General features: G+C 54.6%; 3 protein-coding genes across 6 annotated transcripts in view; 1 reads left to right on the top strand and 2 right to left on the bottom strand.

Moving 5' to 3' along the window:
- Positions 1–9,427, top strand: part of BICDL1 (BICD family like cargo adaptor 1) — a 99,840-nt gene extending 90,413 nt beyond the window's left edge. For all 3 annotated transcript variants that reach the window (XM_032602655.1, XM_032602653.1, XM_032602654.1), the window contains 2 exons: positions 4,912–5,032; positions 7,896–9,427. In XM_032602655.1, coding sequence (XP_032458546.1) covers positions 4,912–5,032; positions 7,896–8,057 — 283 coding nt within the window. In that variant the 3' untranslated portion in view covers positions 8,058–9,427. The remainder of the gene's footprint in view (positions 1–4,911; positions 5,033–7,895) is intronic.
- A 661-nt stretch (positions 9,428–10,088) lies between these two features.
- On the bottom strand, positions 10,089–27,582 carry RAB35 (RAB35, member RAS oncogene family). Of its 2 annotated transcripts, XM_032602657.1 has the most exons (6): positions 27,335–27,582; positions 21,866–21,916; positions 18,508–18,631; positions 13,894–14,018; positions 13,681–13,805; positions 10,089–12,407 (listed from the first exon to the last, which is right to left on the bottom strand). In XM_032602657.1, the coding sequence occupies exons 1-6, from the start codon at positions 27,384–27,386 to the stop codon at positions 12,279–12,281; spliced, it is 606 nt and encodes a 201-aa protein (XP_032458548.1). In that variant the 5' UTR covers positions 27,387–27,582; the 3' UTR covers positions 10,089–12,278. The 2 variants fall into 2 exon arrangements, with proteins under 2 accessions (XP_032458548.1, XP_032458549.1); XM_032602658.1 differs by lacking the exon at positions 13,681–13,805 and having other exon boundaries at positions 12,301–12,407; positions 27,335–27,538.
- Positions 26,319–27,619, bottom strand: part of GCN1 (GCN1 activator of EIF2AK4) — a 66,658-nt gene continuing 65,357 nt past the window's right edge. The window contains exon 55 of the mRNA XM_032602652.1: positions 26,319–26,330. The gene's annotated coding sequence lies outside the window, so the exon portion shown is untranslated. The remainder of the gene's footprint in view (positions 26,331–27,619) is intronic.

Here is a 27,619-nt window from a genome sequence, read left to right as displayed (position 1 = left end):
CTTCCCGGACCGGGGCACGAACCCGCGTCCTCTGCATCAGCAGGCGGACTCTCAACCACTGCGCCACCAGGGAAGCCCGAAACTGGATCTTTTATCTCATAGTTTTTCTGCATTCTAAGTTCGATTGCATCCCCAGAGTGTCATTTAACATTTTTCTCTGTCCTTTATATTTGTAGTAAACTGGGTCATTCTTTTTAAACATTGTAATTTCACTGTTTCTTTTTGTTTTTAATTATTTATTTTTGGCTGTGGTGGGTCTTCGTTGCTGCACGTGGGCTTTCTCTAGTTGCGGTGAGCGGGGGCTGCTCTTCGTTGCGGTGCACGGGCTTCTCATTGCAGTGGCTTCTCTTATTGCAGAGCACGGGCTCTAGGCGCGTGGGCTTCAGTAGTTGTGGCACGTGGGCTCAGTAGTTGTGGCTCTCGAGCTCTAGAGCACAGACTCAGTAGTTGTAGCACACGGGCTTAGTTGCTCCACGGCACGTGGGATCTTCCCAGACCAGGGCTCGAACCCATGTCCCCTGCATTGGCAGGCTGATTCTTAACCACTGTGCCACCAGGGAAGTCCCTGGGTCATTTTTAAATAATGTTTTGGGCTTTCTCTGGCAGAGAAGAAATGCATAAATGCATTCTTTTACATTCAGAATATGTGGCGGTACATAGGCAAAAAACATTTACATATTCCCCATTCCCCTGAAAATTATTTATCACACACTCAATCTGCCGTATACGCTGAGTGTGAGGAGGTAAAAGGTACTAAAAATGCGCCTGCTTTGGGGGCTTTACAACACATTAATAACAACATTTGTGCATCACTTTACTACTTACAAAACACTTCATCCTTTCATCGTCCCAGCCACAGCAAGAAGTAAAATTTTTAATCCCAGTTTTACAGATGAGGGAGTTTCCCGGGATCACAGCCAATGCTGATCACTGGCCTCCACCTCAGGTCTCTGACTCCTGTTCCACATCCTTTCCCCTTACCTCAAGGCTGCTTGTCAGGAAGCTAAAATGAATTTATTTAAAACAATTTGTAAACAGATACTATTTGCCTTTTTAAAAAGTAATATGACACATTTTAATTTCTGACTTTAAAATTCACACCTTCCCACTTTTCACTTCCATATACAATTGTCCCCTCCCCTCCCTTCTGTTCTCTTTAATCATTTCCATCATCTCCGTTTCATAGTTTTACCTTTGGGTCCCCTTGTCTATCTGGTCAGAATCTCGTATCAGGTTGTCTTTCCATTTCCATTTCGTTTTGGAATTATCCTTAGTGAGGCTCACAAACCTGTGTTATCTTTGCCATTCCTGGTGGATTTAGTTACTGAATACTTGAATAGCAGTGTGATATTTTGGAGTGAGACCGTACTTTTATGAATAACAAGGGGTGAGATTGTGCCAAACAATTAGGGAATAAAATGGTAAAATTAGGGTACTAATTGTCGAAGCCCAATGGGAATAAGAAGCAGAATAAGTTAGAAGTAGAGGCTAGTTGGTCACCTCTCAGCTAGACAAGCGGAGGAGAGCTGACCATCAAGCTCTGACCATACTCTGTCATCAGCATGGGAGGTGGGAGATACAGCCAGAGAAAGTTCCAGGATGCAGGAGAGCAGAAAAAACAGTTGTCCAGTCCCCTCCCTTAAAATAAGTGCACCTAGGTCTGACACTTGGGTGACAGAGGAAACCACCAAATCTACCTTGAAATGCATGTCCTTTCCTGCTGCCAAAGAAGGCCCAGTTAACCTCCTGGGGTCTGACTGAACAGATTTGCACACTCTTCTCCCTGAGTAGGGAGAATTCTGGAGTAAAGCCCCTGTCCTTCCTGGACCCTGTAAAACAGGGCTGGCCCTTAGGGAGGGTGTTAGATCACTCCAGGATAGTTCTTTTTCTGTCCCTTAGAAATGAAATTCTGGGTATACAAAAATTCAGACAAGAGACCTAAGGAATCATTCAATGTGGGGGAATCACACATATGTATAGGACCATTAAGAATTTTACAAGATTCTTTCATGTACATCATCTCTGATCCTGGCTGTGCTTTAGCATCATCTGGGGAAGTCTCCCCCCTGCCAGAGCCCTCTCCAGAACAATTCAGTCTGAATCTCTGAGTTTGGGGCAACTTCTTAAAAGCGTCCCCTTACGCCCACCCCATTATTCTAATGTGCAGACAGGGGTGAGAACCCCCCAAGAAAAATAACTTCCCTCTCTTCACTGGACAGCAACAACCTTAAGGTGTTCCTTATCCTATATAATAGGTGAGTTTCAGCTAAGTTAAGTAACAATTTTATCTCCTTGCAGGTGAAAGGTCCTCAGTGAAAAAAATCCAGGGCTAGCAGTCTGCCTTACAAAAACAGAAAGGAGTCAGTTGCTAGTGGTTTCATTTAAATAAGGAATTCTTCTAGCCCTTTGAAATATTCCTTTTTAAAACTGATTTAGGGACTTCCCTGGTGGTCCAGTGGGTAAGACTCCGTGCTCCCAATGCAGGGGGCCCGGGTTGGATCCCTGGTCGTGGGAACTAGATCCTGCATGCATGCTGCAACTAAGAGCCTGCATGACGTAACTGGGACCCGGTGAAATAAAAATGTTTTTTAAAAAAACATTAATGTATTGATCAGGGACTTGTGCAGCATTGCTTTCCTTGTCTGGGGTTTCCCATGAACGAGAAGCACCAAGATTCCCTGGTGAGCAAACGTTCCGGAGGTTGCAGTCCAAGGCTGTGACACCTAGGTCTGCAAGGTGGGCCCAGCTCGGGGGGCTTTCAGGAAGGAAGGGGACCCCTCGGTGCCTGGCGGGCTGCAGCTGCTGCTGGACCTCTGCCCCTCCGCCAGCAGCATTACTCAGCACATTCTGGGGTCTTCAGGCTGTTCGTGGCGACACCTGCCGGGAGACGCCTGTAAGCTCAAGAGGCTGCCCTGCCGCGGGGCGCTAGGGGTTTGCGTTGACGTTCCAGGACCGTGGGGTTGGCCAGCCGGGCGTCCATGACAACCCGCGCCTTGCAAGGATTTCCGCAGTTTGCGGCCAGCCAATGGCAGCGGGCGTGACGGGAGCAGCGTTCGGCATTTGAGATGCCGGAGCTGATTGGACAGGCTCGGCTCCTGTCCCTGCAGCTGCAGTGCGGGTGGGCGGTCCTGGTGTGAGAGGTCTGGAGCGGCTTCTCTAGGAAGAGTGGGCGGGGAGCCGTTCTGGGGGCTTTGGAGTGTCGGGGGAAGTGACCGATTGCTCGGTGGACTTGAGGCCAGAGACGGAAGTGCTGGTCGCGCGGTGGCCCGAGCAGGTTAACCCAACTGCTCTGGCTTCCGGCCACGCTTAGCTTTGATGTGAGCTGGGCAGCTTCTGCGGTGGGTCCTCTCAAGGCCATGCACATTGGTTGCTGGTCCTGTGCGACGAGTAGTTTTGTTAGTTTTGCTCTTTTGAATGTGAAAGGTAACGGTTGATGGGCTTCCCTGGTGGCACAGTGGTTAAGAATCCACCTGCCAATGCAGGGGCCACGGGTTCGAGCCCTCGTCTGGGAAGATCCCACATCGCGGAGCAACTAAGCCCATGCGCCACAACTACTGAGCCTGCGCTCTAGAGCCCATGAGCCGCAACTACTGAGCCCGTTCACCTAGAGCCGGTGCTCTGCAACAAGAGAAGCCACTGCAATGCGAAGCTCGCGCTCCACAACGAAGAGTAGCCCCCACTCACCGCAACTAGAGAAAGCCCGCACACAGCAACAAAGACCCAACGCAGCCAAATATATAAATTTATTTAAAAAAAAAAAAAAGGGGGGGTCTTCCCTGGTGGCTCAGTGGTTGAGAGTCTGCCTGCCAATGCAGGGGACGCGGGTTCGTGCCCCGGTCTGGGAAGATCCCACATGCCGCGGAGCGGCTGGGTCCGTGAGCCATGGCCGCTGAGCCTGCGCGTCCGGAGCCTGTGCTCCACAACAGTGAGAGCCCCGCCTACCGGGGCTCAAAAAAAAAAAAAGGTAACGGTTGATGAAGATAAGGGCTAAATAATGCTCATTTTGGCAGCTGGGCAACCAGTGCCACCTAGCAGAAGCTGCCCAGCTAGTCTCTTGCATTTTTTATTCCCATTCCCTGGCTCCCCAAAAATTGTCCTTTGCGTTGAACAACCATGATTTAGGAATGTTGGGAAAGGTGAACAAAATAATATTTAAAACATGAAAATGTGAAAATACAAAATGCAAAAGTGTGGGAGCAATTACCCATCAGTGATCCTCATCCAGAGATAACCAAGTAGACATTTTTGTGTATGACCTTCAAATACAGGCAATTTTTCTTTTGCAAAGCTTGTATCATATGTGACCTTGTTTCTTGTTTTTTTTCTCCGCTCAGCATGCATCAGGAGTATTGCCCCACTGTCAGTAAATATTCAATGTCGTGGTTGTTACTGGTGACTGTATTCCATCATATAATTTACCCTAACTGTTGGCTACAACGATTAGCTAAGCTGTGATGATCACCACTGTGTGGCTGCCTTTGCACACACCCTTAAAGGGGGGATTGCTAGTGAAAAGGAGAGCACTAAGAGGTTAAGTCCAACTTCCGAGGGGACTGGCCTTTTGGGGGAAAAATTAGCAGTTCCTTAGTGCTGTGAGGCCTTTGATCTCTGGGTTCCAGTCCTGGTTTAAGTGTCATTCTTTTTTAATCACTTCTTGTTTGAGATGGGATGACAGATTATTCCTTCACCTACAGGTTGGTTATGAAAACTGAGAAAATGTATATGAAAGCATATTGCAAAACTTTGCAACCCTCCACAAGTAACATCATAGTTACTGTTACAGTTACTGTTTGTTGTGAGTTTGGGGTCAAAGGCTGTTTCCTCATCCTGAGGACTCCAGGTGCCCCAGGCAAAGAACCTGATGCCTCAGGCACAAGGTGTCCGCGCTCACCCTGGCTTGTCTGTTTTCAGGAAGAACGCTGTGGAGCTGGAACTCGCCAAGTGCAAGATGGACATGATGTCTCTGAACAGCCAGCTACTGGATGCCATTCAGCAGAAACTGAACCTCTCGCAGCAGCTTGAGGCTTGGCAGGTAAGGGAGAGTCTCTGAACCCAGGCTGAGTGTAAGAATGAGAGCTTGTTACTGGAGGGTCCCATGCGTGTGGGGTGAGCAGTAATCCCAGTCTTCACCTGATGAAATTCAGGGCTCGCGGTCCCCCAGTCCCTGGGGAAGAATGCCTAAAGGAAGATGCTCTCGAGAGCAAGGAACCCCAGGCTGTGCCGACCTCTAGGCTTGGAACAGGGGCCTCCTTCAGCTAGTTGTCCAGGCTTTGTTTAAATTAGCTAGAAAGAAACGGCCATTAACGTGGAGGCCCAGGAAGCCCTATATGACTGACTGAAAATTCACAACTGGATGTTTGTAGTTCAGCCATCCTTGGGTTGCCAGCAGCTGATGCTCTTCCCTTTCTCAAAGGCCAGCTTCCTTTTTTCCAAAGAGCACTGTCCTGGCACAGGTCTGGGGAAAATGAGTCAGTGTGTCCGTCTCTAGGGCCACAGTTGTCAGAGTCCACTCAGCCAACGTGGCTGCCCACTGGGCCAGGGCCATACTTGCTTTTTGTTAATGAGGTTAGGGTAGTACAACTTCAGAATGTGGGTGTAACCATTCTTGTTTCTCCCCAAGAAATCCTAACCAGATAGATGAAAAGTCCCCTTGGGCTTTCCCAGGCAAGCCCCACATGGAGGGCAGGTTAGAAGTGACTGTCCTTCCAGGGCCCTGCCGGACTGGCCGCAGGAGCACTGGCTTCCCCACTAGAGAGCTGCTCCCTGGCTTCCTGCCTCCTGCCCCAAAGCCAGCTGCTGTTTCCTGGCTCACCGCCCCTGTTCTTCTCTCTTTTCTCTCGGCTACAGTTTGCTTCCTCAGGGCTTTTTACTATCTGGCTCCTTTGGTTTCTGATCTAGTGGCCTTTCTCAGTTCCCGTATCAACAGCTTTAGTTGTACACCCCTCCTGCCTTTGAGGTGAGATTGAGCCCTCATCCCCCCACCCTCTTCCCTGCCACCATCGCAATCCTGCCCCTGCCGCCTCCCTTGTGGTCCACCATGTTGTGTGTCGGTGCCGGCGTCATCTCCGTACAGCGTGCCATGCCATCGATCGAGCCCCGGCCTCCCTCCTCCTTCCACTGTCACATCCGGTGAGCGCGGCAGCAGGTGGCCCAGTACTGACAGGCTGACCCGTCTGGCCCTGGTTTCTTGGTTCCACCTCCTCATAAATGGGTTGTTTTATAGAAGTAACGGCCGGCATGGAATTATGAGCAGCTCATGCATGTGTGTGTACGAAGTTTTGAACTGATATATTTCACGGAATTATCTTGATAAATCTTAAAGTATAAAAAAAATGCAGTTCGCAATGTACCAGAGAACACTTAACAACAAAGATTTTTATGGAGTACTTCCCAAGTACAGGGCACTGTGCTGAGGATTTGACACGACACGGGGACCTTCAAAGTAGGGGCTATATCTCATTTTTGTGAGGAGGAGAGGTGTAGGTAGGAAGTTGAATATGAAGAGGGGAGGAAGGCAGGAGAGCAGGACGTGAGCAAGGGGTCCACACCCGCCGCCACCTGGTGACCTGGTCAGTAAAGTCCCTTTGTTTCACACTGAAACTTGCAAAGACATTTGAGTGACTGGTGAGAGCTTAGGTGAGTGTGTAGGAGTGGTGGACAAGCTGGTCAAACTGGGAGAGGGGGCCCAGCCAGCCCACTTCCTGTGCTCACCAAGTGAGCAGCTGCTCTGGGCCGCTGAGGTCATCTGCCCCGACCTCAGGAAACGCCCAGCCCGAAAGCAGGCCTCACAGTCCTGTGCACGAACAGACACGAGCAGCTGATTCACTCCAGCATTCGGCCCAAGGCTCGGTCTTTTCACCAGGACATCCCAGAGCCCATCGGGTTTAGGGTGAAGGAATCAGGCAGATGCTTGTGTTTCTGGCTGATGTTACTAGACAGGGCTGCTTTTGATTCTAAACCAATAGTTTTCATAATGTGTTAGTGGCGGAACGCCTTTATCAAATGGAATCTTGCACAGACTCAGAATCTAGCAAGTAGAATGGAGAGTGGAGCTGCTCCCTCCGTTAGCCACTCCGTGGCGTAAAAGCTGATGTTCCGTAAGGCGAAGTCAGGGAGAAGGGGGAGTTTTCTATGCAACTTTAACACACCGGAGGGGAAAGGTGCTACCCCATTGAAGAAGCCAAGGAAGTGGGCATAAGTTGGAGCAAGACAAGCCCCGAAGATGGTGATGCCCCCTGGCCTCTGCCAGTGGGGGCCGAGCGCGTGGTTGGTGGTCAGCGAGGACGGCACCAGGGAGCCTGTGACCTCGCACGTGGGCCTGCCAGGGGTGCATGGGCATCAGCAGTTCAGGCTGGTAGTAATTTGAAGGGGACGAAAGGGCAGGAAAAGCCCCCTGTGGCCAGGATGTTAGGCTGGAGAGCTGGCAAGCTGAGGCCACCCCAGGGTTTGGTGGGGGGTGGGTACCAAGTGAGAGGTGCCCACCCAGACCCAAGGGGACACAGGAAGCAGGACAGAGAGGGCCGGTCACAGGCAAGGCTGAGCACTGGTGTGGGCTGGCAGGCTGGGTGGAGAGGCAGACAGGCAAGTATCAGCCGCGGCCATCTTCTGAGCCCCCAGAGACACACCTGGTCTGCGGGGTCAGCCGAGGGAGTAATATTAGTGAGAAGCCAGCCCAAGCCCTGAGGAGACTGGAGGTGCCGCGTGGCTACTGTTGTGTCCCCGCACTGCATCCACACTTGCTGCTTGCTTGGTCGCATCGGGGCAGCCGTGGCTGCAGCCGCTCACTCGTCTCATCCCTCATCCTCATCTCTCGTGCTTCCTACATTTGCCACCTCCCCGCCCACCCGCAGCGCCGGGTCAGAGCTGCTCAGCCCCCTCCGCTCTGCCCTCTGCAGGATGACATGCACAGGGTCATTGACCGACAGCTGATGGACACGCACCTGAAGGAACAGAGCCGGCCTGCTGCTGCCCTCTCCAGGGCCCACGGCTCGGGGCGTGACGATGAGCCCAGCACCGCTGAAGGCAAACGGCTCTTCTCATTCTTCAGGAAAATTTAAACTGGGAGGAGTCAGGCCAGCAAGGATGGGTGCACTGGAGGCGACTGAAAAGGGGGCATGTGAGCAGCGCACCATGTGTGCACACCAGACCCCACCCCCGGGCCAGGCTCAGCGGCCGCACTGCCCACCCGCACAGGGGCCAAGTCATCCAGGAGGGCCCACTCGGCCTCTGAAGGCTGCTCTCAACAGAGGGACAGGCAGGAGCCTTGTCCCCACTGCCTGGCCACACCCAGCCTGGGCTTCCCTGGGATCCGCTGCTGTTGAGCAGGGCTCGGCCTGCCTCCAGAGTGGCCCCTTGGTTGGGCTCTGCTGCTCAGACCTGATGGATCACAACCCACCCTGCCTACCCCTCAATGACTCCCATGCCCAACCCCAAGCACCGTTGCCCTTCTGCTTTGGAATACGGGGAACGGAAGAAATGGAGGCCCTTTCTGCATGCCTCAGGAGGCCCTGGCTGCCCCCAGCTGGTCTGAGCCACGGGGGCCTAGTCCTGCAGGGCACCAGGCCCCAGCCTGAACCCCACCCTCCAGCAACACCTGGCCCAGGGAGGAAGCGGCCCCTCACCCGCGTGCATGCACCTCTGCTGGAGCACCTACGGGCCAGGAGCCCCAGCCTGTGGGGCCTGACGGCTAGGGCTACTCTCGCACTCGGCCACAGCAGGCCCTGCCGGGGCTTGGCTGAGGCCACCCCGAGCCTAAGAGGGAGAAGGGCCTGCCCCAGCCCCTGCCACTGCTGCCCTCCCTCCTCCACCCCCTCCAGTGCAGGCCTTCCTCCTCAAGGGGGCCCTCTGGAGGCTTAGCCCTCAGCCCTCTCCCCTTCCTGGCGCCAGGGCTGAGAGGGGTCTGCTCCTCCCACAGGTCCCTGGCACCCCTTACCTAATACAAGTTCTTGGCTCGGCCAAGCAAGTCCAGGCCACAGAATGGCTCCAGAGGGGTCTGTGGTCAGCCATTCCACCTCAAGGGCAGTGTTGGCACCACGGGGTGGATGCCTCCACATGCTGCCCACCAGGCCCACAGAAGGACCAACCCGGCGACCCGACTCCTGATCCTTCCTCAGCGACCACTTCACCTTCTCTGCTGAGGCCCTGACTCAGAGGCACCCGGACTGAGCCAGCCCGCAAGCCGCTTTACAAAGGCTCGTCTCCCTCCCTCACATGGGAAAAGCACAGCAGGGATGAGTGGAAAGAATGTACCTATAGATATGTACATACCACAGTGCTGTAATTTTGTATTTAGCAATCATGTAAATACATGTATGGATTTTATAATATACATATTATATATGAATCTATAAAGGCATATTTTTAGAAAAACAGCACACCACTGCTTCTTTTGAAAATAGTCTCAAGAATAAAATGAATTTCTACAGAGCTTCTCGCCTCAGTCACTGGGCACCTAGAGGGGGTGTTTGGGCAGAATGCAGCTTTACGTTTTCGAACCGCTGGCTGGCTGGCTGTGAAAAGGCAGTGAGATTGAGTCACCCATGCACCTGGGAGGTCACCTCATGCGTTGGTGCAAAATCAGTGGATTCAGCCAGGAAAAGGCACCGCCCCTGGAGAGTGGAGGCAGCCCATCAGTGACAGTTGTTTTGTGAGCAGTGACCCAAGGCACCATGTCTACGCCCACCCTGGCCCCGGGCTCCCTGCCAGCGCCGCAGCTGCCCAGCTACAGGCAGGCCCTGCCAGCACCGCTTACCAAGCCGTGAGCAGATCCAACAGCTTGGCAGAAACTCTCAGGCAGAAAGAAATCACTGTAGGCAAAGCTTCCGCTGCATCCTTCTGGGCACACGGAGAATAAACATGGCATTTCCCCTGGCATCTTACCACGTGTGCTCCCAGCCAGAGGGGAAGCTCAACCCGGACCCACCTTTCATGGAGAAAACAAACTTGGCTTCTGAAAGCATCCCTGAGCCTTGATGGGCACCTGTGCAGGACTCAGACCAGAACAAACAAGAGCTGGACACAATGGGTGGGAAGCAGCCAGGCCCACCCAGAGCACAGCTGGAGGAGAGGAAACAGACCCTGGAAGAAAATCTGGCAGCTTGAACCTTTATTTTTAGTATTTTTTTAAAAAGCATAATTAGAAATTTTCAATACAGAAATAATCCTAGCAAACCATTTAAAAGTTTTGTTGTTCAACAGGAATTTCACATCAGGTCCACCAGGATGCCGGTCCAGCCCTGAATTCCCCCTCCCCCACCCCCCATTCATGTGTGTGACACTCAGCGGGACAGGCACACTGTCATCACCAAATCACCCCACCACCTGGGTCTGGATGTCCAGTTGCCAGAAGCCACGGTGGCTTCTAGCCTGGGCTGGAAACTTCCAGGACCCCCTCTTCTTGCCGCTTGAATTTGCAAGCACTGCCACACCAGTGTCACCTCAGAGCTGAGCTGTGGCCCACCCAGGAGGCCTGAGCTCTCCACACCCTCCACCCACGGCACCTGTGGTCACCAGGACGGTCCTGAGGATGGAGACCACGCTGTGGCTCTCAGCACCCCAACTAGACAGGGCTACCTGCTGTCACCCCCACAGCACCGCCTTCCCAGGCCCAGCGCTCCCACCTCATCCTGTAGCTCCAAAGTGAAGGCCTGTCACACAGAACTATGGGCTTTTGGCAGTTTGGGGAAGTGGAGAGACAGGTCACAAGAAACCCCCAGTTTTTTACTGATTGAAAACCCATCAACAGTGACATGGAAAATGTGCAGTGAGATCTGTGATGTGATTGTCCAATCAGGGCTTGGCCTGGAAATCACCCAGGAAAGGAAATCTCGTAAAACACATCATGGTGTTGAAATAAATTATTCCCAGGTTACGTGATCCTTTTAGAGGAAAGGTGAATGAAGCGTCTCGAGGGGGTGGCGGTGACAGTCATCCAGTGCAGACGACCCTGGTTTCTCCTCCAGGGCACCACGGTGGGTCAGAGCTGGCTCCCAGCCCCAGCGGTCATTCCTTCCCGTTCACTAAGAAATCCTCACGCTACCTTTGTACTACAACAGTCCTGTCAGTGATCCAAGGCTGCCTGCGTGCAGCTCAGAGACATTGTCCCCACAGCCCAGCGGCCCCTGGCACCCACTCCCCACACTCAAAGGTGCCTGGGGCTGCATCGGAGACCCACGACTCAGCGGGAGGCCCTGGCCCGACAGAGACCGGGGTGGAAGGCCCCTCCTTTCCCACCAGCAAACCACCGGGAAGGCAGAGCCGCTCGGCCAAGAGCCCGGCTCCACGATGACAGGAAGCCATTCAGTTTTTCTAAAAGCACTGGACCCAAAGTGGGGCGGCCACAACTTTTGCTGCTGTGCCAACCAAACCTCAGTAAGAGAAAAAGAGTATGAGGAACTTAATTCATTTGATTTGGCTTCATTTTTCTTTATCTGTTAAAATGATGCTCCTTAGTCCCCCTGCAAGCCCATCCCTGCACAAACACACCCCTACCTTTCTGTTGGAACCAAAACAGGTTGGTATATAAATTAGAAGCCACGGCTCCCTTGGGTTTGTAGCTCAGAGGCATCTGGAAGGCAGGACAAGAAATCCGTTGGCCAAAGGGCAGGAGTGACTCCTTCTGTGGAAATGAAGGGCCAGGCCTCTGATGGGAACCCCAGGCCCACTTCAAGGCCAGGTTTCCCCAGCTGCCAGAATGGTTACAGGATGGGATGGAGAGGGGAGGGAGCTGGGCCGGCAGAGGCCTTGAACAGGGGTGAGCCCCTACATGCCAGGGACAGACACCGACAGCCTGCAGGAGAGAACGAGTCACGTGGAGCCCACTTCACCAGCCCAGGTTGGCAAAAGGTATGTCTAGCATGTAATCCTGTCCCCTCAGGAAGCTGCTGGCAGTAAGTTGGGGTTGGGTGGGGAGGGGGTGTCGCAGCAGGCTGGCATTAGGGAGGCAAGAGCCAGAGCAGAACAAGGGTGATGCGCTGGTTAAAGCAATATACATTATGTACAAACTCCGGTTAATCAGTCCGCTTGGCTGGCAGCGTCCTCGCCGGGCCCAGGCGCCTTGGCCGGGGGGCAGGGGCGCCAGAAGGGAAGGGCAGGCTGTCCAACACCTTCTTGGCACTCGATGGGGGAGGGGAGGAAGTAACGATGGCGCCTCCCGGTACAAAAACGTGGAGAGAATTCTTTAAATAACGGCACGAAACAGTGTCCCCCGAGGAGAGGAGCCCCCTGGCCTGGGGCAGGGGGAGTGGCCGCAGTGCAGTCTCTGCAGTGGGCTGGGGGCATTAGCAGCAGCGTTTCTTTCGTTTACTGTTCTTCGTGAGCTTCACCACATCGTTCTGTTGTTGCTGCTGCTGTTTCGCTAAGTTGTCTTTCTTTGCTCGGAGGACCAGCTCTGTGATGCAGTTGAACATCTGTGAGGGTGAAGGAGGCAGGGCAGGCCTCAGACCAGCGTGGAGGCCCCATCACAGCGTGGCCAACTCCCTGCCTCCCCAGGCCCAGCTTTCTAGTTCTACAGGTGAGTTTTTTTTGTATGTGTATCTTCAAACCCTATCTAGAAGGAGGTGGTGAAATTATAAAGGTCAAGGAGGAACAACATCAAAGACCTTTGAGCTACGTCTCAGGGAAGGGGTTTTCCAGTCTTTCTCTTAAAGGAGAAAGAACTCCTTTCCTTCGGTTGGACTCCGGACAACACAAATAAAGGTGCCCCTGTGACGGACCAGAAGCACCCAGAGCCTGCCCACTCCACGCTACCTCCCTGCACACCCTGCCTAGAACCTTCCCCGGACCACCCCACAGCTCTCCTCCACTTCTGGGAAAGGTAGCAAGTACGTGACATAATTTGCTTCACTCATTCCCGCAACCCGGGAGGCAGAGGCTCTCACCCCACCCCAATCTACACAAGCAACAGTGGAGCGTGGAGAGGACTCAGGGCCCCGCCACAGGCCCCTAAGTGGAAAAGCCCACGCTGTGACCCTAGCCTGACGCAGGCGCCCGGGGTCCCTGCCATCAGGCAGCCCGAGCCCCAGGACGCAGTGGGATCTGGCGCCCCTGGGCTCCACACCCCACAGGCAGGACCCTCCTGAAGCCATGAGGGCAGCCAGCCTGGGCTTGTGGCAAAAGGTCCTGCTTTTCTCCAAAGACTCACAAGCGCTTTCCAGCAGCTGCAGCATTAAGTGACAGGAGGCTGCCCCGGTCTAGAGGCCCAGCCAGTCTGAGGGGATGTGCCTCCCCAGATGCCTTGGGGGGCTCGCCCGGACACCCACCCAAGCAAGCTCTGGAGGCCACAGGAAAGCTAGCTGGTCTCTACAGGAGGCCAAGGCCCCAAGGAAAGCCAGAGAGCAGGAAGAGGTGACAGTGGGGAGGGACGGGGAGACAGAGGACTGAGTGGACACTGCACGGCTGTGGTGTGGAGCACGTCATAGTTTGACTCAGCTTCTCACGAGCTGGAACCTGTTTCCCATTTGAAACATGGGACTAATTTACCTCAGAGGACTGTTGAGATATGAGGTGGCACCTGTAAAGAGCCTAGCACAAGGCCTGGCACACACATTCAACGGCCGTTACTGTGATGTTTTCTGTCGGCCACCTGGATGCCCCGGGCAGGCCAGGGTGGGGCAAGGAGGCCATGGTGGTGGAGCAGAGCTGGGCCGTGCTCACCCCCTGCCCCTCCGGCGCAGGCCTCACCTCTTCCACGTTGACATTCTCCTTGGCGCTGGTCTCAAACAACTGGATCCCCATCTGCCCGGCGAATTTGTAGGCATCTTCTGTCTCCACCACCTTCCGCTCAGGGTCGTCATTCTTATTCCCCACTTCAAGGCAAAGCAGGGTCAGCCCAGCCCCGTGGGAACGCCCTGCCACCCTCCATCCCACTGTCTACCCTGCTGGGTCCAGCCTCACCTAGTATCCGGCACACGTCATCACAGTTCTGGTTGATTTCGTGAAGCCACCGCTTGACGTTGACAAAGGATTCGGCGCTGGTGACGTCATAGACCACGATGACCCCGTGGGTCCCCCGATAATATCTGTAGGGCCAGGGTCTGCATCAGAGCTTCAGCCTAAACAAGAGTAGCCCCTTCGCAGGACCCGCCTGCCCGCATCCAGACAGTGGCTGGGAAAAGGCGAGGGGGCGAGTGCTTTCCCCCAGCACGCCCTCTCCCTCCGGCCTTGGCTGGACACCCAGAGCCCAGCCAGCAGGTAGGACGCCGGCAGCACTGCTGCTCGTGCTGCTCCCCAGGCATGGTAAGTAGGGAGTGCTCGGCCCTGCGGTGGCCAACCAAATTGTTCCAGAGGCTGCCAACAGCTTGAAACTTCTTTGAAGTTGTTTTATTTTTAAAATGCAGGCGATGTTTGCATTTGACATCATATTACCACTGTCCTCTTTTTAACATTCAAAACTTTTTTCTGTCCTCAAATCTGTCATAGTAAAATGCCATTCCAAGAACACGCACCACTTGTGAAGACTGCCAAGGTCTGTTCTCACTCCCCTGGGGGCAGGTGGGCACCTTCCCTCCTGCCACTCCAGGCTCATCCAGGCTGGGGGGCAGGTAGGGCATGGAAATGACCTGGGCATCAGGACACATCCAAAAGCACAGACCCCGGCACCTACGGTCAGCTGGAAGGTCTGCAAGGCAGGAGGATGTGAACATTCCTCTCCAGACACCACATCCCCCTTCACTCACATGGTTCAGGAGGACAGATGGAGGACATCAACGCTGGAAGGAAGAGGAGGACAGAGCCTCACACTTCTCCAGAGAGCCTTCACTGACCCAGCAGCCAGGTGACACCCCTTGCCCTGACACGTCACATCACCCAGCGCTGCAGAGATTCTCACTCACCAGGGGTTTCTGAGAACAACGAGGGTAAGAACCACTGCCTGCAACAGGCCGTGCTCACGGGTAGACGGGGACTCCCCCCCGACCCAGCCCATAGCACCTCTGCCCTCCCGGGGCTCATCAGGGCCCCAAGCCCGTAGGAAAGCAGCCCCTCCCAGGTGGCGGTTCTGAGGCACCACAGGCTGCAAGAGGATGGGGCCGGCCAGGCTGGCAGGTGCAGCTGTGCTCTCACCTGCCTGCCCGTCAGCACTCTGGCCGACCCCTCACAGTCGAGGCCCGATCACAGGACATAGGTCAAACGAGCTCCATCTATGAAAGGCTGTGGGGCCCTGGGAAGGTTACTGCGTGCACCTCATGGCACCTTGGTTTCCTCAACTGTAAAATGGGGGTACTAGGACTCTTGGGGTGGTTGTGAGGACTAAGGAGATAATACATATTTCCACAAGGGCCAGCTCTTTATTATCACTATTACTATTCCTTCAGTGACAATCTGGGCCCCCGACACAGATGGAAGAAAACCAAGGGACATCATGGCAGGCAGCAGCGATAGCAGCTTCCCCAAGCTGGCCACCAAGGCAGTGAGAAAAGCCCAGCCTCTCTCACGACCCCGGCTCTCCACCCTCAGACACCCGCTGACATCCCCCAGGAGCTTCATCTGCCCGCAGCTCTGCCTTCCTGGGGACACAGCGCCCCGCCCTGGGGAGCCCGAACAATCAAGCCATCCAGGCCCTGCCCCTCCCTGCCCCCTAGAGCACCAGGTCATCACCTGGGTCCACCTGGTGGACACCCACCTGAGCAGGTGCAGGAGAGCATGCCGGGAACCGGTGAGGACAGATGATTGTCCCCCTCCAACAAAGGACATGCGAGCAGTGGACTGTGTTTCCAGACCCTCCTTTGCTGAAGACAGTTGAAGATGCCAAGAAATACCTACAGCCGTGGCCCCAGCACAAGCCCCCACTGCTCCCCGGGACCCTCCGCCTTCTCTGGGACCCAGGCAAGGGGGTGTCACCCGAGAGAACCAGTCCGGAGCTCAGAGCTCGGGCGAGGAGGGCACCGGTGTGCTGGGCTTCCACCTCCTCCTCCATCAGTCATCACGTCCACGCGCCACAACTTGGCTCTATGCCAACACAGCACCGGTGCTTCACACCCACGACCTTACTGATCTTTGCCACACCTGGTACAAGACAGGAGGGTCACCACGTCACCAGTGAGGATGTAAGGCTGAGTGGAGTGAACTGCTGCAAGCCACAGCCTGGGTCTGAGCCCAGGGCCAGGTACGGAAGGGGCTTCCCTGCCTCCGCCTCGCCCTCTGCCCTCAGCACCCCACCCCAGCCCATGCCCCCAGCCACAGCTCAGGGTCAGTGAACCCCAGCCACCAGGAGGCAAGAAATAGTGAGGGGGACAACAGGGCGTTCTCAGCAGGCTAACAGGATGCAATTTTAGTTTCTCTTTTAATGCCCTGAATCAGAAAAGGCCACGTTATTGCCCCCCGATTGCCCCAATCCTTGGAAGAGAACAAACTCCTGAAACAAACTCCAGACTCCTTCCCTCAGCCCCCAGGCAGGCCGACTGGCGTGCGGCACTCCCCCTTCCCGTGCAAACCCAGATTGCCTGCAGGCAGTGGAGTTCTCCCCCAGAGGATGAGTGAGGCAGTTCACCCTCTTCCCGATGCCCTGGAAGGAGCTGACCTCAGGATGGCCGGCCTGGCAGGGCCGTGCTTCTCTGCTGAAAAGGCTCAGGCTCCCCCGCCCCACTGCCATTTCTTGTGGCCACAGGCCCAGTATCCTCAGATGCCCTGAATTCCCTGACTGGTTTTAACCCACAGGAGGCACCAGAGCATCTGCCGTCTGCCTCAGCCCCAGCCCCAGTCCCTTGGCGGTGGAGGGCCAGCAGAGAGCAGAGCTGTGGACCAGTTAAAGGCAAGAGCTTCGGCATCAGCCAGACCTCAGTTCAACTCCTAACCAAGCAAGCTAGGTTACTTCACCCTCTCTGGGCCTCAGTTTTCTTGTCTGTAAATTGGAGATAATCACAGGACTTTTTATCAGGATTAAATGAAATGAAGCAGGTAAGGTCTTTGGTGACACTCCCAGCCCAGAGTAAGGATATCTGGGGTCAGTGCCCGTTCCTCCCGACCCCGACAAGAGGTCTTGGTCTTATCCAGGCCTAGATGCTTGGGCTGCCCAAAGCTCATGATGTCTGTCCTACCCCAAGGACCCCCTGACCCCAGCTGCCCTCCTTAGCTGAGGCCTCACTGGCAGCTGCCAAGACACAAGGGGGCTCAGGCAGCTCATCGGGAAGTAGTTGCAGAGACCTGCCTTGGGCAGCCCCCAGGAGTGGGGACCCCCGGGGTCTCGGGGAGTCACAGATCCTGGCTCGTGTGCTCACCACAGGGCTGGCCCAGTGACAGAAGCCCGCCCCCGCTCCAGGCCTGCTCAGGCTCTGGCCCCTTGAAGCCCCTTGACCAGGGCCACCCACCCACCCAGCTGGCACCCCTGGACACCCCGACACTCCCAGCCACCACCGTGGGGGCTCTTCGACCCTCACACTTCCCACCCCTCAGATCCTGAGCCCCCTCTTGGATGGGTGGCCAGCCGGGGGTCTGTCCCATTTTCACCCTGCCGGGAGGAGACGACACTCCCTCGCACCTTCCCAAGAGCCCCACTCACACAGGCTCTGCTGGGGGAGGCAAAGGAGAGGCCGATGGAAGAAGCGACTACTCCAGGCCAGGCGCTGGCTCCTGCTCTGCACACACCCCAGTGTGGAGCGCAGGCGCTGCCCATGACAGGGAGCAGGACCCCCTCGGAAGCTCCCACGTTTGTAAAACAGGGATGATGAGAGTACCAGCTGCAGGGAGCTCAATGGAATCATCCATGTTCACACGTGGATGTCCCCAAGCACACTGGACTCGGCATTAAAGCAAGTCCCAAAGACAAGCCCCCTGGGAAACTGAAGCATAGAGTTTAGGCAACTTGCCCAAGGTCACACAGCAGAGCAAAGATGTAAATTCCCAAGTGTCTGCCTTCATAGCCCTGCTCTTTCCTGGAACCTGTTCCATTAACCAACAGCCACTCCACAGGATCCCTGCTGTCTGGCGCTCCAGCTAGGTTTTCCTCCTGTTTACAGCTAAGAATCACAAAGGTACTGCAGCAGCAAAGGAGGACAGCCCTCAGCGTGAGCTGGGTTCCCAGTAGACAACTTTGGGGAGGAGGGGCCACCCAACGGCCTCCTAACTACCAGTGCTCCTTCCAGGCCTCCCAGCAGAGGGAAGCCCCCTCCCAGAAGTCAGGGTGGTGACGGGAGCCTGCATGGCTGACCCCACGACCCCGGCTGTCACAGCTGACACCTAACAAGAGCACTGTCATTGCCTAAGTGTTTCACCACCTGGCAAAGCCAACATCACCACTGCTACCCCATTTTAAAGACAAAGGAACCAAAGGCCAGAGGGTCAGCGGACTGGCGCGCGCTGTCCCGCCACGCCCCCTCCTCTTCTTGCAGTCTCAGGAAGAGGAAGGACCCCACTTGACGCAACCCACTGCAGCCGGCAAGGAGCTCTCACCTCCCAACAGTCGCAGGGGCCCGCCCCAGTGGCATTTCTATCGTGACCCGGCACTAGTGGCTCAACTGTGTCTGAATGTCGGTGGCAAGGGGTCTGAGCAGGAGCGGGGCTGGCCTGACTCACGTGGAGGTGATGGTGCGGAAGCGCTCCTGCCCGGCCGTGTCCCAGATCTGCAGCTTCACTTTCTCCCCGTTGATCTCCACAGTCCGAATCTTAAAATCCACTCCGATCGTGGTGATGTAACTGCCTGCACACACACAGATGTTAGCAGGGCTCACAGGCCGCCCTAGTCAGACCACGCCCTAAATGGCACAGGTGACCCTGGGCTCCACTGTCCCGCCCCGCTCACTCCAAGTGCCTGGAGGACACAGCCCTGAACAAAAAAGACAAAGTCCGAGCCCCAAGGTGAGGGCAACAGGCAGGATACAATGAAACAGTGATAAAGAAGACAATTTCAAGAGCAACGAGTGCCACAAAGGAAATAAAACAGGGGACGTGACTGGGGGGAGGGGACATGCCCCTCTACTAGAGTGGCCGGGGCATGGACACGTTCACTGTGGCCTGGGAACGGTGGGAGCCTGTGATGCATTCCGGGCTTCTCTTTTCTAGTCCAAACATTTTAAATGACCCACAAAATTAACTTCCTGAAACACAAACAAGTCATATGCACACTACTATATGTAAAATATATATCTCTATACAAATAAAATAGACCACTAATAAGTACCTATTACATATATATAACAGGATACTACTCTGTAATACTCTGTATGGGAAAAGAATCCAAAAAAGAAAGAGTGGATATATGTATTTGTATAACTGATTCACTTTGCTGTACAGCAGAAAGTAACACAACAGTGTAAATCAGCTATACTCCAATAAAAACTAAAAAAATAAAACTAAGTCCTGACCTGCAATTTGAAAAACACTGCTCCAGGCAGAGGAGATGGCAGCAAACGTAGCAGTGGTGTGGGGGGGGCGGGGAGGGGTAGTGGCCTGAGGTCAAGCACACGGAGGGAGGCAGGTTCGGAGGGAGGCAGGTTCGGGGTGGAGGTGAGCAAGGCCAGATCTTGGCCTTTGTGCCATTTTCAAGAGCTTGGACTTTCTCTTTTGTGTGTGACAGGGAGGCATTGAAGGGTTTAATCCAAGCATGAGAGCTGCATTGTAAATAGCTCTCTTGGGGCATCTGTGTGGAAAGATGGAGTTAAAGAGAATTTTTGGCAACAGAATAGTCCTGTCCAGGCTTACAAAGGCCCGAATGCTAGAAGAGCTCATGTTCTCACTCCATTTGGAACTGACAGCGTGACCCGGTGCCGCAGACAAGACACACACACAACTGACTCTATCAAGTGTGTAGAGTGGATAGGAAAGGTCAAAGTTCAAAGTGGGGTGGAGATCAAGGAAGGCTCTCGGGCGCAAGTCACATTTAGACCTGGCTTGAAAGAATAGGTCTGATTTCAAAGGCTGAGATTAGCTGGGGGAAAGACATCCCACCCAGAAGAAAAGAACTGAGGCAGCACAGAGGACAAGGCGGCACCTGGCTCTCTGCGGGGACTGGATTACACCAAGGAGAGCAGCCCAGCACCTAGTGCTGTGGGCACTTGATACACAGCTGATGGCTGAATAAGTGAGCGAGCTAGTGAAAACACAAAAAAGCATGAACAGACAGCATGAGGTAGGAAGCTGGAAAGGTGAACTGAAGATAGATTATGAAGGCCAGTGGTTTTCAATAGAGGAGTGTTGAGTCACCCCCCAGAGGACACTTGGAAATGTCTGGAGACATTTTCGGTTGTCACAACTGGGAGGGGGAAGGGTGCTGGCATCTAGTGGGTGGAGCCCAGGGATGCTGCTCAGCATCCTTCAATGCACAGGACAGTCGCCACAGCAAAGAACTACAGGGCCCAGAGCATCAGTGGTGCTACAGTGGAGAAACCTTGCTGTGAACTCTGCTCACTTGAGAGGACCGCTGAGGTTTTTAAAGAGGAAACCCTGCCAGAGACATGCATTAGCAAGATAAACTCAGCAGTCTGGTATGGGATGGGCAGGAGCTGCTGTAATGCTTCGGGCTAGAATCAACAGCAGTCTGAACTGGTAGTAGAAATGGAAAGGAGGAGAGAGGTTGCAAAAGAGAACCCTCCAAGAGTTGAGAGCTGACAGGAGGGGGAGTCAGAGGGACATAAGGAGGAAGAGGAATGTTTTCCAGCACAGTGATTAGTGCCCACTAGTCACCATTCTCGAACGGGAGACAACAACAAACCCCTGGTGTTTACTGAGAGATTACTTAGTCCTGGGGAATCCTCGCAGTAACCCTACATGGGAGGGATGGGGATCGGTCCCACTTTTAAAGATGAGCTGAGACTCAGTCACACTCATGGTCACATAGAGAAGACAACTCTTTCCAATGTCATGCCACCAGGGGTGTGCAGGGCCACTGTCAGGAGAAACCCACCTCTCCCTTCCTCAAGAGAGAGGCGTCCACCATGTAATCACTTCCTAAGTGAAGCTCGCCCCTCAATTGCATCACGGGAATTCCCAGAGGTAGTCACACATCAGTCCTCGATCAGAGAGGCCAAGACAGCCCAAAGCCTCTGCACTAAACCTGATGTGCTCGACCAGTGAAAATGTGCCCCACTTCACCAGTGATCAGGGAAACATAAGACTGAACAAGCAGCACTTTTTGCCTATCAGCTGAGCAAAAATGAACACCACTGAGACCTAGTACCGATCAGCATTGACAAGGGGCTCTTTAGACCCCTTCAACTTAGCACAGCTTCTGTGAAAGGCGAACTGGCAGTACCTGTGAAAACTTTAAAAGCACATACCCCCTGACCTAGTAACTCCACTTTTATGCAAGAATAAACACACCGTGTGTCCCGAGAAATACAGCACCACTTAAAATAGAGGCAACTAGAAAGCATGCACGCATCAAGAACACTGTTATGAACGATGTGCATCCCTGAACAGCCCAGGGAGCTGCACAGCCATTCAAAAGTACCACAGGTCTGCACGTAGACGTGCAAGGATGATCCTTGATATGCCGAGGGGAAGGCAAGTGGCCGGCCCACAGAGTGTGGAGTCGAGTGAGAGACACATCACACTGAGCAGAGGCTACCAGGGTACCCAGGACGGGGGTGAGGCAGGGGGTGGAGAGCAGTGCTCCTTTTTCACTGTATTGAGCCTTCCTGTTTGACACTCTATACAGGCATGTCCTAACTTGTCTTTTTCTTTCTTTTTTAAATGTTAGGACACAAAAAAGACCCCGAGTAGAAAAAGGATGGGCCTGCAGGAGGATTTTTTTGAACAAGATAGATGAAGACCGACCACAGAGACTTCTAAGCTACGCCCCCTCCTCCTCCTCCCCTGTCTGGCAATCAGAATGAGGACTTAGATTCTGACGTTAGGCAGAGGCCAGGGTGTTCTGGCGCCAGGGGAAGGGATGTTAAAACCAAAACACCCGGCAGCATCCCAGCAACACACTCACCTGAGAAAGTGTTGTCTGCAAAACGTAACAGTAAACTGCTCTTGCCGACACCTGCAGGGGAGAAAGCAGGAAATGAGAGGAGGCCTGGGTCCCCACTCCAACCCCTACCCCTCTTCAGGGAGATGGTCCCGAGTCCTAACTCTTCAGAGGCAGAGCAGCACCCGTCTTCCTCCCCAACCAGCCTGCACCAGAACACCTCTCCCCTTGGATCTCTGACCTCTTCCTCCATCTCAGTGTAAGACACGAGCTGGGCCCGTGTGAGGGCCAGGCCCAGCAACCCCAAGGAAGAGACCCAACGACGGACACGAAGCAGGGGAAGGCCGACCAAGGGATACTGGCCCCAAGGTGTGTCTAGAATGCAGTCCCTGGAAAACGCACATCACATGTGGAGCTTCGGTTTGGTGAGAGACAAGGGGCTGCATGGCTGCAAAGCACCCTGGAGATCCTCAGGGCTATTCTGCACATGAAGAAAGTGAGGTGCAGACAACTTGAACCGACTGTCGGCCACCTTCACCCCGGCTGATGCCACGGGTGGCTACATGGGCGGCGAGGGGGGCGCCCGCCTGAAACCCCTCAGCTCAGGGGTGCTCAGGGTGCTCAGACCATTTCACTTCCCACAGTCTCTCCTGTTCCAAGAACAGGCAGAACCGTCATAAGGGTGGCTTCCCTTTACTTCAACACACGGCAGCTTTAGCCTCCAGGTGCACCTGTCCTGTGCCCTGTGTCCTCCTGTCCCCGCCCTTGCCCTCCCCCCAAGCCAGCTGGGTCAACCGAGCACAGAAGGAAAGCACTAGCACACGCAGGGCACTGCATGCGGCCAGCACTCAGATGTTCCTGAAAGTCCAGCTGCATCTATTAAGATGAGGTATCAGAGGCTCCAAGAAGCTACACGGCTGGTCTAGGGGCCTCGGCAGGGGCGTGGAGCTGGATCTGAATCCAGGGCTGTCCACCCTGGAGCTCCACGGCTCTTGCCAATACATGCTGCTTGGGAGGTCTTCTTGCATCTGCTTCGGGAAGTGGAACAAAAAAACCCAAAGTGGCTCCTGTGTCCCATACCTGTCAGAGTCTTAGCAGCAGTGCTATCAAAGCTAGACAAGAGGAGATCTTAACCCAGGGTCTCAGACCCCATGCCTACGCCCCCAGCTAAGAGCGAACTTTGAGTGTGTGTGCCTGGCTGTGGGGAGGAACCCGTGCGCTCACCAGATACTCAGAGGGAGCTGCCGCTGCCCCATTCCCAGCTGACCCAGGCGTCCTCTCTGGGCAGTCCTCTCTGACGATCTCCTCTGGGGACCTCTCCAAGTGGGTGAGTCGCCCAGCGATGCCCAGAAGAACTTGTCTCATGGAGTGAACCACGGTCTGACCATCCTGAAGACAGGCTGGGCGCAGCTCTGAGCAGACAGGTGCCGCAGCCCCGGTCCCCGCCGCTCAGCCGCAGCCTGCCGTGCTGGGGCCACTTCCTCTGCGAGGCTTCCTGCCCAGCCTGAGGAGAGCCCCAGTCCTGGGCTAGTCCCTCACAGCGCTCTGCCCAGCGCCAACACCCCATCGGCCCTGCCAGCTCCTTGCTTCCTCCTGGAGCCTCCTGGCCCGCTTACTCAGCAAAAACCTTGTGTCTGGGCCACTGGGCCATGAGTTCCTCTAGGAAGGAGGTCTCGCTCCACTTGCCCTGCACGTTCACGGGGCTGGAAGCTGGGCCCAGCACTCAGTAGGGGCCAACAAAACACTGTTTAGTGAATTTATGACTAAGCCAATGCCAATCACAGACAGCCATGTTACCCAACGCTACGGCTGCAGCAGTAAAAGGAGCCCAAGCAGTGGTGGTCAAACTTTCGGGGGGCGGCAGCATCCTTTTTTTAAGTTAAATGGTATCTGACTCACATCTGTCTAAGGGCGGGGGGTGCTCTCTGCGTGAAGCAGGAAAGCAGCAGCGTCCCCCCAGCTTGGCCTCTCCGGGTGCTCTTCATTCACCCCAAGTTCATCTGCAGAGCTGCTCAAAACCACTACAGTCACCACGTCAATGGCTTCTTCAGGCCAGCAACCACCTCGGGCCTTGCTCTCCCCGCTGAAAGGAAGGGAAACCCACCCAGAGAAACACCGTTTCCTAAATACCCCTGAAGAAGCCACCTTAGGAACACACGCTGCTACCATCCACCCTGCAGCACCCGCCCAGGGGAGGAAGGGATGGGTACCAATCTGCCTTCACCACAGCCAAAGTCAGCAGCTTTCCAAGGGCCATGTCCAGCACGCACCCTGACAGGCCAGCCCCATCACCCTCAACCCTGCAGAGAGCACAGGCCCTGGCCCTTGATGCCTCTTGGTAGCAGGGAGACAGATTCTCTCTGCAAAAACCTTACCCCCCACTCTCAGTCACCACTGCTCTCCCTGCATCAAACTCCTTCTTGCCCCTGCCTTCTTCCTCTTGCCCTACACAGATGCTCTGGTCCTCAAAATGCCACCATAGAAGCCCCCACCCTTGGCCATGCTCCTCCCTTGGGCTCTAGTTCCCTCATCCCTCTTTGCTTCGGTTCTAGACTGTTGGAAACCCTTAGACCTTTGAGTAACGTGTTCTCAAGTTTAATCCTGGCTCAGGAACTAATTCCCTGTATAGGCTCAGACAGGTCACACACACACCGCACCCCCGAGCCTCAGTTCACTCATCTGTGAGGTCGAAAGCTTCAATTAGACCTTCAACAGCCACTGCGGCCTCCAGGTTCTAAGGATGAGTCTGGCTGGCCCCATGGATCGGACGAAATGCTGTTACAAATCAGAGCCAATGTCAGAAGAGCATAAGAGAGAGTATACAATCTTAGGCACAAACAAGAGCTGCAAAAGCTGAGGGGTTGTATTCCAGAAGCGTGTACAATGTGGCAGAGTGGGAAGAAGAGCTCTAGATTTATACAGAAAGAAACTTACACTCATTGAGGGCCTACTGTGTGCCAGGCCCCACACCAGCTGCTCACAAAGCGTCATGTGCATTAACTCCTGGCTTTGCCTCTGAAGAGCTGTGTGACTTGGGGCAAGACAGTCAGCTACCCTGAGCCTTAGTTTCCTTATTTGACAAACCACACAGGCAACGTGTAAGGATCAAATGAGAGTGTCTATGAAATCGTTTGAAAAACCTTAAGGAAGCATCACATAAGGAGCCAGGCTCAGGGGAGGGTGTGATGTTAGTCTCCTTGCTCAGTTGCCAAAGCTTAGTTTGAACTTCCATGGCTACCATCTCCCAGCCTCATAAGCATTGGGCTTTGAGTATCAGCTCACTGTCAGGAGAAATTAAACTGTAAAACATCCATCTCCTCTACACAACGTAGTCCTACACACTCGGACTGAACAAGGAACCAGGTCACATAAATCTTGACCCAGTGAGTCTTCTCCCACCCCTAACTTCTGAGTGAAAAATCAATACACCATGCAAAATGTACAGTGAGAAAGGGGCCAAAACCATCCCCTGGGTTTCACCAGGGAGAAAAGCCAATAGGGTGCATCTTCTGGCTAAGCTTATGCTTTTCATTTTTGTGTATCAACACACAGGCCCCAGATGTCTTGCAGAGGGATAGGGACCTTGACCATGGTAGCCTGACTTTGACTCCAAAAGGAGAGAAATCACCCTGGTGCCAGCCCCTCAGAACCAAGGTGAGGGCTGAAATCAAAACGTGAAAGGCATAAGCCTCAGGACCCCGTGAAATGCCCGAGGCCATCTCCAAGAGCGAGGCTACATAGCTTGTCTGGTTTTCTTTCATTCAAACCACAATGAATCCATCCTCCACCTTTCTAACTCCTCCCCCAGCCACAGCTACTCTTCATCTCCCTAGTTAGCCCCTAACTTTTCTCCCTTCCACCAGCAGCCTCAGAAGCCTCAGCCACCCTTCACCTGATCCAAACCACCAGCCACATCCCAACCCGGCTCCACAGTGAGACCACGACCCACCCACCTTCCTGATCCAGCTATGACACCATCACAGCACTCCCACATCAGGGTCTGACAACCCCTTTGATTTGGTCCCCTCTTTCCTTAACAATCCATGTGTTCCACCACCAACCTGGCCCCTGCCTCCAGTAACATGACACTGCTGCCAACACTCAACTCAGGTCTGGTCTATAAGTCTGGCACGTTCCCAAGCCTCCCTCCCCATCATAAAATCCCAGCACCTCAGCTATGCTCCCATAAACTTCCTGGGGCCTGCCTCCCTGACCCCTTGGTCACCCCATAAACCTGCTTACCTGCCACACTCCAAACACTTCTAAAACCCTCCACCCTGGGACTTCCCTGGTGGTCCAGTGGGTAAGACTCCACGCTCCCAATGCAGGGGGCCAGGGTTCGATCCCTGGTCGGGGAACTAGAGCCCACACACATGCCGCAACTAAGAGTTCCCATGCTGCAACTAAGGAGCCCACCTACCGCAACTAAGAGCTGGCACAGACTAAATAAGTAAATAAATGTTAAAAAAAAAAAAAACCTCCACTCTTTCTCAGAAACCAGCCTATCTTTTCTTAAGACACTTGATATTCATTCATTCATTCAATAAGTATACATTACGCATCTACTGGGTGTGAGGCACTGCACTAGGCACTGGAGAGGGAGCTAGGAACTCTACAGGAGTGTATAAATGGTCAAAGCACTTTTGTAATGTTGGCCAACCCACCTCCAACACCCGTCTAGCAGCAGACAGTATGTAACAGCAAACACACACTGAGCACTCACTATGTGCCCGGATCTGTTTTGAACACTGTGTGTGCATTATCTCATTGAATACTCAATCAGCCCAGTGAGGCAGATCCTATTACTATTCCATTTTACAGATGAGGAAATGGAATCATACAGAGGTAATAATGCAGCAGGAATGTACCAGGCCCTGCACAAAGTGCTTTACCTGTCTTACCTCATTTAAACCTCACAGGAATCCCATGAGGCAGGTTCTGGGAATATGCCCATTTTACAGAGGAAGAAACCGAGGCTTACAAAGGCTACTGATAACACATCAACAGCTAACATCTAACTGGAGCTCACTTTCTGCCAGGTCGAGTACTAAGCACTTTTCCAGCTGTATCTCATCCAATACTCACACCACCCACCGAGGCAAGTCCCCACTTCTCAGATGAGGGAACTGAGGCTCGGAAAGGCGAAACAACTCGCCCAAGGTCAGAGTGAGGAAGCTGGTAGCCCCAGGACTAGAACCCAGGTCCCTCCAACTCCAGAGATCGCGCGACTTGACCAAGGTCATACGTGAGGCAGGGACCGGCGCGGCGAGTGGACCGGGCGCCCAGCCCCAAGCCTCGCGCACCCTGCTCCGCAGCCCGGCACCCCAGCCTCACCTCGGCGCGGCCCGGAGCCTCTCCGCGCGCCCCTGGGGCCGCCGGCCGCCCCGCCCGCCCCGCGCGGGCCGGCACCTCCCTGACCGCCTGTCCTCCCCGAGGCTCCTGCGGGCCGCGCCCGGTAGGGCCCACGCCGCCTCCGGCCGCTGCGGCCCTTACCGCTGTCGCCGATAATGAGCAGCTTGAAGAGGTGGTCGTAGTCCCGGGCCATGGCGGGCGGGGGAGGCGAGCGCTAGCGGGCGGGGTCGGTGCTGGCCTCGCGATCCGCAGCTCCCTCCGGGGTGCTCCGGCAGCGGCGGATCCACTTCCCGAACAAACAGCCGGAACTGACAGAAACACCTCCCTCCGCTCCCCCTCCTCCTCCTCCTCTTCAGCAGCCGCCGCCGCTGCCACCACCTCCCTCCTTCCCGCCCCGCCCCGCCACTGCGCAGGCGCAGCGCCTGG

The sequence above is a fragment of the Phocoena sinus genome, chromosome 14 (assembly GCF_008692025.1).
Source record: "Phocoena sinus isolate mPhoSin1 chromosome 14, mPhoSin1.pri, whole genome shotgun sequence".
NCBI lineage: Eukaryota > Metazoa > Chordata > Mammalia > Artiodactyla > Phocoenidae > Phocoena > Phocoena sinus.
The sequence above is the reverse complement of the archived record's forward strand: the minus strand, read 5'-3'. Positions and strand labels throughout refer to the sequence as shown.

Excerpts from the sequence above, each read along its gene's own strand:
- RAB35 (XM_032602657.1), bottom strand. The coding sequence starts at position 27,386 with ATGGCCCGGGACTACGACCACCTCTTCAAGCTGCTCATTATCGGCGAC. Across the intron at positions 18,632-21,865 it reads TGCAGACAACACTTTCTCAG|GCAGTTACATCACCACGATC; the intron begins GTGAGTGTGTTG and ends GTGTGTGTGCAG. Across the intron at positions 12,408-13,680 it reads AGAATGTCAACGTGGAAGAG|ATGTTCAACTGCATCACAGA; the intron begins GTGAGGCCTGCG and ends TCACCCTCACAG.